At 36.3% G+C, this 12,362-nt stretch overlaps 1 protein-coding gene across 1 annotated transcript; it reads left to right on the plus strand.

Moving 5' to 3' along the window:
* Nucleotides 1-367: 367 nt before the first annotated feature.
* On the plus strand, nt 368-11,377 carry VPS37A (vacuolar protein sorting 37 homolog A (S. cerevisiae); the record flags this gene model as incomplete). The annotated part of the gene is made up of 12 exons (XM_010187931.1): nt 368-401; nt 952-1,026; nt 1,885-1,999; nt 2,860-2,960; nt 3,884-4,100; nt 5,173-5,243; nt 7,490-7,617; nt 7,704-7,762; nt 7,854-7,922; nt 9,896-10,039; nt 10,752-10,832; nt 11,073-11,377. Coding segments are annotated over 11 exons (1,094 nt in total), but the record flags the coding sequence as incomplete, so codon positions are not given.
* Between the last annotated feature and the right edge of the window lie 985 nt (nt 11,378-12,362).

The following is a 12,362-nucleotide window of genomic DNA, read 5'->3' on the forward strand; positions in this document are numbered from 1 at the left end:
TGAGGAATCGGTCTGGTTTTTAAATTTGTTTTGATTGGCGTTTGGGGTGTTATAAAATGAAGCTAAATTTCTGCCCTCCTTTCTCTCCAAGTCCCAGCTTAGGTATGCTCATTTTTTCTGGAAATTCTGCTGCTCAGTTAAGTCTTCTCCTCTTCCACATTCTCCTCAGTCTTTCAAAACAGTCTTGCTGTGCATAGAGATTGTAGAGTGCTTTGAATATTGAAATCAAGTTCCTATTAATGCAGCTGATTTAAAGATTTTTCTCAGTAACTTACCTGTTACAGGAGAAGCAATTTTGGATTCAGTCTTACCAGATTTCCTAAGATACATGTTTCTTCATTTGGTGCTTTCAAGTCTGAGTCTTGAGTGTTACTGGATTACAGAGCTTTACATTCTTGCAAGTAGTTCTTCTCCAGATAATTCTTGAAAATATCTGTGCAAGTGCATAGAACTTGTTGCATGTGGAAAAAACTCCTATTAAGCTAATCCATTAAGGAAGAAGGCCTAGTGTTATGTATGTTCTAAATATTGAACTGTAGGCAGTGTTGCAGAGCAATACTTACTTGTGAACCAAGTGTAATGCCTTCACAAAGTAAATGTTTTATCAGATAAAATTCCGTATATAAAGAAAATCACTGATGTGATGTCTTAAGTCAGTAAGTGGAGAAAAATAACTTGATATTGTTGTCAGATCAGTGAGTAGCACAGTTTCTCCTACTGTATTTCCATTGCTTGTGATCATGTATGAGGTTTAAAAGTTAAATTACTATTTTTTTGGTTTAATCTTAATATAGCATTTTGAAGCATACTAACTTACTACAGCATTTTCAATTTTATTCTTACAGGGCTTTTTAAAACTCAACTAAATATGAAGGTCTGAGGTCCTGTATCTTATAATTTAGGCTGTTATTTTGACTGTGAATTAGATGCTAACAATTTCTTCTTTTACAGCATTGCAGAAATTCAGAAAGATGTGGAATATCGACTGCCATTCACTGTAAACAACTTGACAATTAATATTAACATGTAAGTAGAGTGAGATATCTCTATGCACATTTTGAAAATTAAAACAGTTCTCAAAAAAAATTAGTGATAGAGCATAAATGGCTCCCATCTCGTAACTAACTTCAGGAACTATAACTTGGATTTGCATTAGTAGTTGTAGAGGTATGAGTGAAACTAGTTCTGTACAAGATGCTGATGTTCAGCTGAAAGCAAAATTATATTTTGCTGTGCTCAGCTCCTAAGATACCTGTGTAGTTTTAGTTTAAGGTAAGTAGAAAAAAATGCTTGAGAGTTTCTGATGACTTTGAATTCCTTATGACTCAAAATGAACTTAATTATTGGTTTAATAACCTGCTGTAGCTCCTAACTTTTACTCCAGTGAAGCTTCTGGATCATAACTTAAGTGATTTATTGTAACCTTTCCTGTGAATTTACTTTGGGAGGTGCTTTTGCTCTGGCATATATTGATGGTATTCTGTTCACAAGTTTTGTATTACTTTGGCCTGATAACTCACCTGATACTTCTGCAGGTTATACTGCATTGTCTTTTTAGTAGTAGCATTTGTATTAGAAAATATACTCATTATCCTGCAGCTTCTTCTTTGTTTGTGGATATTATGCTTCATTGTTATACTCCAGTTTTGCCCAGTATATGTTCTCTTCAGTTCCATGGAAATCTGGTATTCTAATCTGTCTGACTTCTGATTTTGTAACTGCAGTCCTTTTGTGTGCTTCATTCACTCCGTATTTCTCCATAACTCTTCTTGTAGAAAAGTAAGTTTATGTAATAAACAGTACTTTTTCTTTGCATAAGAAGCCTTCTTATGAAAACTTTGCCATGGGATGTAGCTATAGTAATGATTATCCTTGTATTTGCAGCTTGCTTCCACCTCAGTTTCCTCAGGAAAAACCAGTCATCAGTGTTTTCCCACCTGTGAGACATCATTTAATGGACAAGCAGGGAGTGTATGTGACCAGTCCGTTGATAAGTAATGTATGTATAATTTGTAGCTTCACATATATCTACTGTTAATAGCGATTTTAATACATGTCACACTAGATTATTGCTAATACTTCTGGTAAAAAATACTAGTTACAGATCCTAATCCTTCTTAAAATGTATTTTTAGGGGTCTGAAAACAAAAATTCAGTAGTATTCAGTATACTACTATTTATTCTTTTACTATTGCCATTACTGAGTTGAGTATTCCATGTATCTAAAACTATTCTAAGTTACGATGGCTTAGAAAGTTCTTGTCACTTTTCTTTTTAGTACCATTAGCACAGTTCTTGTTTCTGTACAGTGTATTCCAGATAAGGGAGAAGGATGCTTTAAGAACGTTTTGTAACATAGCTCTTAATCCTATTAGAAAGATGTCAAGGTTTTAGCTCTAATATTTGGGATTTTAATATGTTGGATTTTGGTTTGGTTTGGTGTTTGTTTGTTTGTTCTTTGCCAACAAGGATGTGGTAGTTTTTTGGATGGGGGAGGTTATGACATTTTCAGAGTGCAATTACTGTTTTTTTTACAGGGTTGGTCTTTTTCTTTCCTTTCCTTGTTTTCCCAAATGTAACTTGGTAACTAAGGTAGGGTTTTTTGGCTGGTCATCAGAAATGTACTTGATTGATTCTCCATTGATAATGGAATATACAAAAGACTTAGTTTCTGTTCACTTCTGGGTGGCTTTATCACTTTATTTGGAGCTTATGTATACACAGTTTACAGTAGATTTGTCTCTGAAGTAGCTTCCAGTGTTGCTGTGTAGGTATAATAAGCAGTCAATTTCAGCACATTTTGGAACTGTTGAATTCCAGGCATAATTTTTGTTCTGGATTGGGTTTTGTTTTTACCAGTTTACAATGCACTCAGATCTTGGAAAAATTATACAAAGTTTACTGGACGAGTTTTGGAAGAATCCTCCAGTTCTGGCTCCAAGCTCAACATCATTTCCATAGTAAGTATCTATGAGCATGATGAATGGAACTTTGTGTTTTAACTTACATTTTTTAAAAAAGAGATGAAACCAAGTATCAGAGAGGTAGGAACAGGAATAATGTAGTGGATATATTAGGAGACACAGATTCCCTGCCTTGCACAATTCTGTGTGCGTGTTTGATAGCGTGATTGTTTAGAGAAGAAACACTAGATGTCATTGGATGTACTGTATCAACATGCTGATGAACCTTTTTGTGCTTCTGTTTTTTTGAAAAAGAATAAATGTTTACATTATTAGATGAAATCTTGATTTTGCTATAGATCGTTATCTTAGCAGTAGTGAATATTCTGTTCATAATCTCCCAGGCTTAGAGGCAGCTTTTGTTGCACAACTGTGGAACAGAAATTGTGCAATTTAAATAATTGCATTAAACATGGTCTGAGACATTATAGCTCTATGAGTACAACTGTGATTCTTGTGACTGACAATGACACTGGGTTTAGATGCAGCTGCAGTTGTGAATTTAAAAAAAAATCATGTTACCTAGAAGCGTGTGTTCCCTAAGCTGTTAAATGCTATACTGTAAAAAAGAACTGAAGTACTCTACAGATGCATTTCCCAGGACTTTTAGATGGAAACTATTTAAAGTTATGCTCTCATAAATTTTTGCTAAGTTGTTTTCTTATAATTAAGAGTGTGAGTGTGTATTTGGCTGCCCTACAAGAATATAGTTTAATGGAGTTGTATATTATGTTGCAGTATAAGACATAAAGTAAGACTTACTATATTGAAAGTAACTGAGAACAGAAGATGCAGTTTTATGATCATATAAAAATTCAATCTTATGCCTTGTATGTGGTCTAGTAATTAGAATTCAGATGATAAGACATGTGCTGTAAGCAGTTGTTTGCTCATGGTTGTGGTTTTTTGTTTGTTTTTAGCCTTTTCAACAAACCAGCTGGAATGCCTCCTTTTGCTTCTCAGGGGTTTCCATTTCTTCCTCCATACCCACCTCAAGAAACAAATCGAACAATGGCAGCCGTCCCAGTTGCTGAATCAGTTCCTTCAAGTTACAGTACAGACAAGCCTGCTGCTCCCTCTTATGGCTTGATTGCTGATTTGCCACTACCTGTTCCGACAGCAGAAACAGTGCTTCAGGTTTGTGCACTGAGTTTTGCTGCTTAAGCTATGGGATGCTGGGAATAAGTTCACTCAAGGGCACACAGGTGGACTGCCACAAAGCTCAAGGGAGCAGTCTGAGTGACTGCACTTCACTGTTTTGCTGATGCTAGGGAAAGGAAACTGTCATTCTGGCTTTGATGAAAAGTTTTTTAGAACAAATTCGAAGTCAGAGCAACAAGTTTGTCTTTCTGAGTTTCAGTGAAACTAGTGTTATGCTCAATACCTTTGCATATACTTTCTTTCTTGAGCTGCGTTCCCCGATAGTGCAGCTGTGACTGTTTCTCCAGCCACAGCAAATGAGATCCTTTTCTCTCTAAAGGATTTCCTGCCCAGAACCTATCAGGTAAGAATGATGTGCCATCTCAAGCCTTACGTATAGTGTACAGTATTTATTGCTCGTTTTCATGCTTTATAAATAGTTTCTTTTCACAGATCTTGTATGTGTGTACTCACAAAGATCCTCTCACTGATGCACTCTGGAAGGATCTTTTTGAACATCCTCCAAAAACTTTTGATATGAATGTTTAGTCTTTCATCAAATCTTGTCTTCAGAAACAAAAGCTTTCTTAATCTTGGAAGATACTTGTCTGGCTCTGTGGAATTTAAAATTTCTAAATTCTATGAAGACAGACTTTTTTTTATTTTGTCTAAAAACTTTTTTCCTCAGGGATTATAGCTTTAAAAAACATATGAAAGAGATCAAAATTGCAATCTCTTTCTCTGTTCTCACTTCCCTGAGTTATACTCCTCCTGTGTGTTTTCTGAGTCATCCAGCTGTTGTCCGATGGAGGATATAACAAAACAGAATTATTTTCCTCCAAAATTGACGCACTTTTTATGAAATGCCACCCCAAACATCCCTAAGTACTTTATTGCCATGGTTGAGTTGAGACATCTTCTATTCAGAGACTAGTGCTACTGCTTCTAACTGCTTTTCCTACTGTCCTTATTGCTGGCAAATATTAATGTCCAGTTGTGGATTAATCAGGTTAAATATCAAGAAATTGCTTTTCAAAAAGCTACTAAGCATTTTTAAACTTCCATTTAGGTTGGGCAGAATGGATTTACGTACAAGATGCCTGATGTTCCTGACACATTTCCAGAACTCTCAGAGCTAAGGTAAATTTTCAGAAGGTAGCAAAACCATCCACAGTCATTAGAAGGCAGTTACAGCAGTAACAGTCTGTATCTGATTTTTGTCAAAAGTTTGTATACATCACTGAAAGGTTTCTGTAGAAATTACAAATAAGAGAACTACCACTTACCAAAATTGTAGAGTCAGAAAGTAAGCCAGCCTTGTATTTGGATATGCTGCTTGTTCAGGGTTTTCTCAGCAGAAACAATACTTCAGGATTCAACATCAGGAAAAAGAGCATTTATTTTTACTTTTCCTAACCATCAGTGTTCTGCTGTCTTCTGGGGCCTTGCTAGGGACTTAATTTCTATTAAAAAATGAGCGTAACTCTTGAAGGAGGAAAGGGGACATGGAAATGGACTTGAGACTGCTTCACAAATTACATTCTCTTTAATTCAAAAGGACTGTAGTGCAGGGTAAACAATGGACAACTTCATGAGCAGCTCAAGATGTGCACAGAGGTTGGGTTAGATAAATCCAGGTGGTAAAAAATGCCAGCTGTCCCAGTGAAAATCACTTCCGCATCTAAATACTGTGTACACGTATTACACAAATATTTTCATCAAAAGTGTATCTTGTCACAGTTTTTAAAAAAATTGTATTAGTTATTGTTCCCTGAAATTTGCTTAGATCGAATGAGACAGCCTCTTAAATTGGTTATCTGGGATTTAATAGATTACAAATTAGCTATTAATTCTGAAAGAGATTGGTTAGGAGATTGGTTTCTTTCTGATCTCACATCTTTACGGTGGCATCCTAGCTTAGTGACTGAACACTTCTGTCTTTTCAAAAAAGAAAAGGCCTTTGGCAAGAAGGACTTCTGGTTTTGTCTGTTTCCTTTGACACCTTCCTAAGAGCTTGTTTAAGTTAGCTGAATCAGCTGTGAGTTCTAGCAGCATCCTTATTATGTATCAGAAAGTTAGGAGATATGGGGGCAAGTGTAATTTGTTTGTTTAAAAAAAACACTGTAATCAAGTTTGGACTTTCCAAGAAGTCTGGATTAAAGTTCCATGATTCTTCTGGTGGTAGTTGACTTAAATCACAGACAGTATCGCAGCTGCTCCGAGTAGCTCTATTGTATGTAGGTGGCAAGGTGTTGGTAGCTGGAGGGCTGCAAGGGTGACCTTTGTGAGAAGGGGCTAGGGCCGTTCCCCGTGCCAGGCACAGCTGGCTTGACAGCAGAGTCGCTGCAGGACAGCCGAGTGATCAGTGAGGTGGGTGGTGCTTCTATGAAAACACGTTTTAAAAAGAGCACATGCTGCAGAGGCAATGAGGAATGAGGAGAGGGGTGGAAAAGTGTGAGTATCCTGCAAACACCAAGGTCAAAGAAGGGGGAAGAGGTCCTGCAAGTGCCAGAGCAGATACTCATCTGCAGCTGATGGAAGATTTGAAAAAGACCACAGTAGCATAAGGTATTTCCCTGTAGCCCATGGAGAGAACTATGCTGGAGCAGATAGCCACGCCATAGGCCATGGAGGACCCCACATTGGAGCAGGCAGATACACCCTGAAGGGAACTGCAGTCATGGAGAGCCCACACTAGAGCAGGCTCTTCTGCCAGGAACTGCAGCCTGTGGAGAGGGACCCATGCAGAAGCAAGAGAGGAATGTGAGGAGGAAGGAGCAGCAGCGACAAACTGTTACAGACTGACTGCAACTCATGCAGTTCCCCGCGCTTGTGCTGCTTCAGGCAGGGGGAGGTAGATACTGGGAATGAAGGAGTGAAGTTGAGCCTGGGGAAAAAGGGAGTGAGATGTTTTAGTTTTTGTCTTTTTTTTTCCTCACTATTCAACTCTTGCTATAATTGGCAATAAATTAAATTATTTTTTCCCAAGTTAAGTGTCATCATAATTGGTAAGTGATCTTCCTGTCTTTATCTCAACCCACAAGCTTTTCTCCTGTATCGTGTTGAGGAGAGTGACTGAGGGTGCAGCTGGGTGAGCATCTGGTAGCTGACCAAGGTCAACCCACTAGAGTAGCATTAAAAAATTCTTTATAGGAAGTGAAGTTTGAAAAAAGAGGTACTTTTTAACACACTGGTTTTTAAGCTCACTGCTGCAGATAGTAGAGCCCATAATCCAGGAGAAACGGGGGGGAAGTTGTCATCAAGTGTCATGTGTTTGTAAAGTCCCAATAAATGCCTCAGACTTTTGACTTCTGGCAGAAATTAGTAGCTCTATACATAATGTTTGCTGTTAGCTTTAAATCTGTTTGCTTTCTGTTTGAATATAGCATATCACAGCTGACCAATATGAACGAGCAAGAGGAAGTGTTACTGGAACAATTTGTGACTCTACCACAACTGAAGCAAGTCATTACTGACAGAGATGAGTTAGTGAAAAACATTGAAGAGCTGGCAAGTAAGATGTCAAAACATTAGTACCTGTGACTGTTCTGCCATCTGAATCCTTTAAAAAAAAGTAGTAATAGTGACTTTATTTTACAGAAAAAAACTTGTTGCTAGAGCCGAGTCTCGAGGCAAAAAGACAGATGGTGTTGGATAAAGTAAGTGAACAGTAAAATCTTTTTCAGAAATATTAGTTGTAATATTCTGGTTATTTCAGGGGGAAAGCATTCTTTTTCTTTTTCCTTCCAGTATGAGCAACTGACACAGCTGAAAGCAGCCTTTGAAAAGAAGATGCAAAGACAGCATGAACTTAGTGAGGTATAATCTCTATATCATATTACCCTTTAAGAATACTTCAGTAAAACTGAAGTTTTGATTTATATCTTAAATCAATAAAGAGTATTGTTTTGGTTAAACACTTAATTTTATATGAAATAGATTCACATCAATTATGAAATAAAATGGGATAAAGTACCAAACAGTTTGAAAGCAAAACAGTGTTACCATTGCACTACTGTTTTACGGGGCTTTTTTGTTTGTGTTTTTTTCTTTGTTTGCTTGGTTGGTTTTTGTTTTAACGCTACAACAGAAGCAAAGTTGGAAGGGAGTGTGATGAGCTGTTCTTAAGTACAATCCTAGGTCAAACCAGTTTTAAGAATAGAATGATTTTTAAAGACGACTTGTTTAATTAATGGTACCCATTTAACATAATGAGCTTGTAAAACCAGATGAAAATCCATTGGTTTAGAAACTTAAATTCTGTGATTCACTGTCTATGCTTACTTTGGGCAACATGTTTATATATGCTGTCAAACTTTGCACATTCTAAAGTGCAAATAGGGTAAAGTCATTACTTCAGAAAGCAATTTGGGGAAGGAGAATAATTTCTTAATATGTTTACTAGGGATATGCATTAAAACATAAAACGATTTCTGCACTGCAGTCTTCAGTATTTGCAAGACACTTCACCTGAGAGTACAACAGTTCATCAAAATAACATACAGAGTACTTGAATCTCAAAATGCTCAAAGTAACAAAATACTAAATAGCAAGCAAAAAGTTATGTCACAGCAAACTGAATTACTTCGTTAGTGATCTAAATTAATTGTTTCCTCACTTGAAAATCAGAATATTCTGACTCCTGATGCCTTCTTTCTGTGTGACATAAGTTAAGCTTTAGAGTGGGCAGCGGTATTTGGCATTGAGAAACTTCCTGTTTCTGTAAGAAACCACTTAAGAACAGGATGTAATACCCCACTGCTATATTACCTTTTCTTTTTTTCTAAGTTAGATTTGCTGCTTTGCTTTGATGATGGTTAGGAGGCTGAGAGCTGGGGAGTTGCAGCTGGATTTTTGTGCTGGTTTTTGACATATGCTGTATCTTCATAAATTGATGTTCACTGTGCACTGTCTGGTATTTCCTGTTAGCTCTCCTTCAAAGTTCCAGACAATTATTTTTACTTGTACTGTGGGTGAATTTTAGTCATCTTTTAGTAGGGCAAACTCTCCTTATTTTGCACAAGATGAATTTAGCAGGAATTTTTTGATTACGTTACAGTTTTACAGTATGTCAGTAAAATATTTTTCATGGGGTAGATGAAGGGTAATCCAAGCATCTAAAATCTATAAATAGCTTGATTTTGCAGTTCTGTGTCTGTTCAGAGTTCTACTGAAGATGTCAATCACGTTCTGATTAACTCCCCAAACATAATAGAGAAAATGAATGAAATTATGTGCAATAAACAGAAATAAGGTTTGAGGTTTATATGAACAGAAGAATAAGTATACTGATTTAGATTAGCAGCCCATCTGCTTCTTGAGTAGGTGTTTTTTCCTCTCCTGTCTTCCTCCCTACAGTCATTTCAAGGGTATTTAAAAGCTGGACAGTTACCTTTTTATAATTCTCAAGTTCCTACTGAGTTTCAAAAGTAGACCCTATTTATTGAAGACACTTGAAATGCTAGTTCTACTCAGAAATCATGCACTCAGGAACCTGTCAGATTTCCAAGTTTGACGCTTTCTACAGCGTAGCGTAGAAGTTCAAAAGCTTTATACATTTATGAGAAGGATTGTGAATCAAGACCTAAACTAGCTACACACATTGAATCCTTTCTAGTTTAACAAGCTGTGCTGTTTCTTGGAGATTAAGCTTTATCTGGTCACTTAGGCTTTTATGTAATAATAATGCTCTATTAACATATCCCATATTTATATAGTCATTTATCTTTATTCTTGGAAATATAGGTTTTGATGGACAGTTTAATATTACATAGCAGGTTTTATTTTCCTAGAGTTGCAGTCCAAGTGCTCTGCAAGCCAGACTTAAAGTAGCTGCTCATGAAGCTGAAGAGGAATCTGACACTATCGCAGAAGACTTCTTGGAAGGCAAAACAGAAATAGATGACTTTCTTAGCAGTTTCATGGAAAAGAGAACGGTATGGAATATACAAGTCATTCTAATCTGAGAGATACACAACACATGGTGAATAAGTTTAAGACTTTTAGCAGTCCTGTGATACAGAGCAGTGCTTTAGTAAGCTCCAACAAAAGAAAAATATATCCCTAAGTGGCCCCAGTCCGTTTAGAACATAATCTGCATTCTGAAGGCACATATTTTTAAGGCAGGAGTGCAAAGGTCTCCTGCATTAGACCCGAGTCCTGCATTCGTACAGATATTTTTGTGCCACTGTCCTATAAAGATACAGGGAAGATACCCACACAGACAATTTTAAATTTGGTAATTTGACATAGAATTATGTGTTTTATTAAGCAGCCTTAATTTTTAATTTATTAAACTTCTTAGACTAATTCTGTTGATGGCTATCGCCAAATAAGTAACTGAGGTTCAAAAACCACTGTTCTTGCTCATGCTGTGGCAACTAACTTAACAGGTAGTCTACCTTTCTGTAAAGATGCCCAATTAAATGCATTTCATAACATAGGAAACAATTCTCTTGTAAGCAGTTGTATATAGAATAATGTTATCAATACAGGCAATTGTTCAGTCTGAAGCTTGGAAGGAAGGTGGTTCACAGGTTTTTCCTTTTTTGAAGAGCCTGCAAAGTAGCTAAATCATCAAAGAGAAACTGTAGTACGCATTATAAAAAAATGCATTTAGAATTCACTTTTCTGTGCCTTGTTTTGTAGCTCTGCCACTGTAGACGAGCCAAAGAGGAAAAACTTCAACAGGCAATAGCAATGCACAGCCAATTTCATGCTCCGCTATAGGTAAACTGCTGTTGTAATATTTGTGGTAAATGTATCTTTTTTTTTTTTTTTTTTTTTTTACAATTTACCTCATTGTCACACACTTAAAATTGCTAACTCCATATGGATTTGTAACAGTGCTTAGTGTTCTAACAATGATTTATGTGGAAATCAAGTATGTATTGCATCTGTTGTGTGTTGTATTTAAAACAACTTCTGGAGGAGATAAAAATATCTAATTTTGGAAATTTGTCTTTACAGACTTCCTGCAAACTACACCTGCCAAGAGAACGAGTGAAAAACCCAATAAAGCACACTTTTTAATAACTATTATTTGCAAATAAGCATTTCATCTTGTGTGGTTGTATTTATAGACAAGATTGTATACAGAGTTGGGATGGTTTTTGTACAAATTAGAATTTCTCTTTATATTCTCATTGTACCCAAGAATCCTTCTATTGCAATCTTTGCACTAATTTCTTGTATTTATTGTTGATAGTTCTTATTATATTTAAGTTCCTGCTGCTATACTCCATTCTTCAGAGATAAAATATCCAAACATGTAATTTTGACTAGCTTTTTACATTTTTATAAAAACATAATTCATATCTTTTGTATTTTGAACTTTAAACAGATTTGGCTTGATCTGTGGAAAAGTTCGAGATCAACGGTGACAGGGCTTTGGAAACTGAAGAAGTCAATAATTTGAGATTGTCAGTGGATTCACAAGCTGTCTTTTCTCAAAGCCAAAATGTTTAAGAACAATTTTTTTTACTTTAAAGTAATAATACAAAACTAAGTATAGCCTGTATTGTGTTTTGGGTAAGTAGATTTGGATTAAGCAAATGACATGTTGGAACAAATTATATTGGAATCAAAATAGAATAAATGATCTCTGCATAGATTTGGTGTGTTGCTCAGTAGCACAGATGCACTTGATTTCAGGTGTGGCTTGGTACCTACTACTGTAATTAAACACAGTTTTCATCTAAAGATTTAATCTTCATACTTGTTTTTACTTAAAGGAAAAATAATCAGGTGACCTCACAGTTTCTGTTTTATGCAATATGAGTATGTTCACCATGTGAGGACCCCAAAATACTTTACAAAAACTAGTTCTGAAGTTCTTTGTGAAGTAGCAGTTATTACTTCCTAATTTCAAGGAACAAAGAAACTAATTTGGCTGGAGTTGCATAGTGTGTTATCTCGAGGCCAGTGAAAGAATTTGGAAGCGAGACTTAATTCTGCCCTCTAGTTACTGAATCTTGCCTGTGGTGAGCTGACTTTTTTAGGATGGGTATATTTGGTGAGAATGGATGGGAGTGGTTGCAGTATTCTATAGGAGAAAAATACAGCCTCTAAATACAGGCATGTGTGTTCTCTCTTGCTCTTGCAAAAAGACTCATTTCTTGTTCTTAATCTTGTCAGTGCATTAGGTTTTCATGGAGACAGTCAAGTTCCAGAAGAACCAAAGGAGTTGTACAGTTCTGAGAGATAAATAAGATAAAGCACTGATTAAGTAATCTGTCAGGAACCCTGCTTCTTTCTTGT

This window comes from Mesitornis unicolor, unplaced genomic scaffold, assembly GCF_000695765.1.
Source record: "Mesitornis unicolor isolate BGI_N332 unplaced genomic scaffold, ASM69576v1 scaffold29187, whole genome shotgun sequence".
Taxonomy (NCBI): domain Eukaryota; kingdom Metazoa; phylum Chordata; class Aves; order Mesitornithiformes; family Mesitornithidae; genus Mesitornis; species Mesitornis unicolor.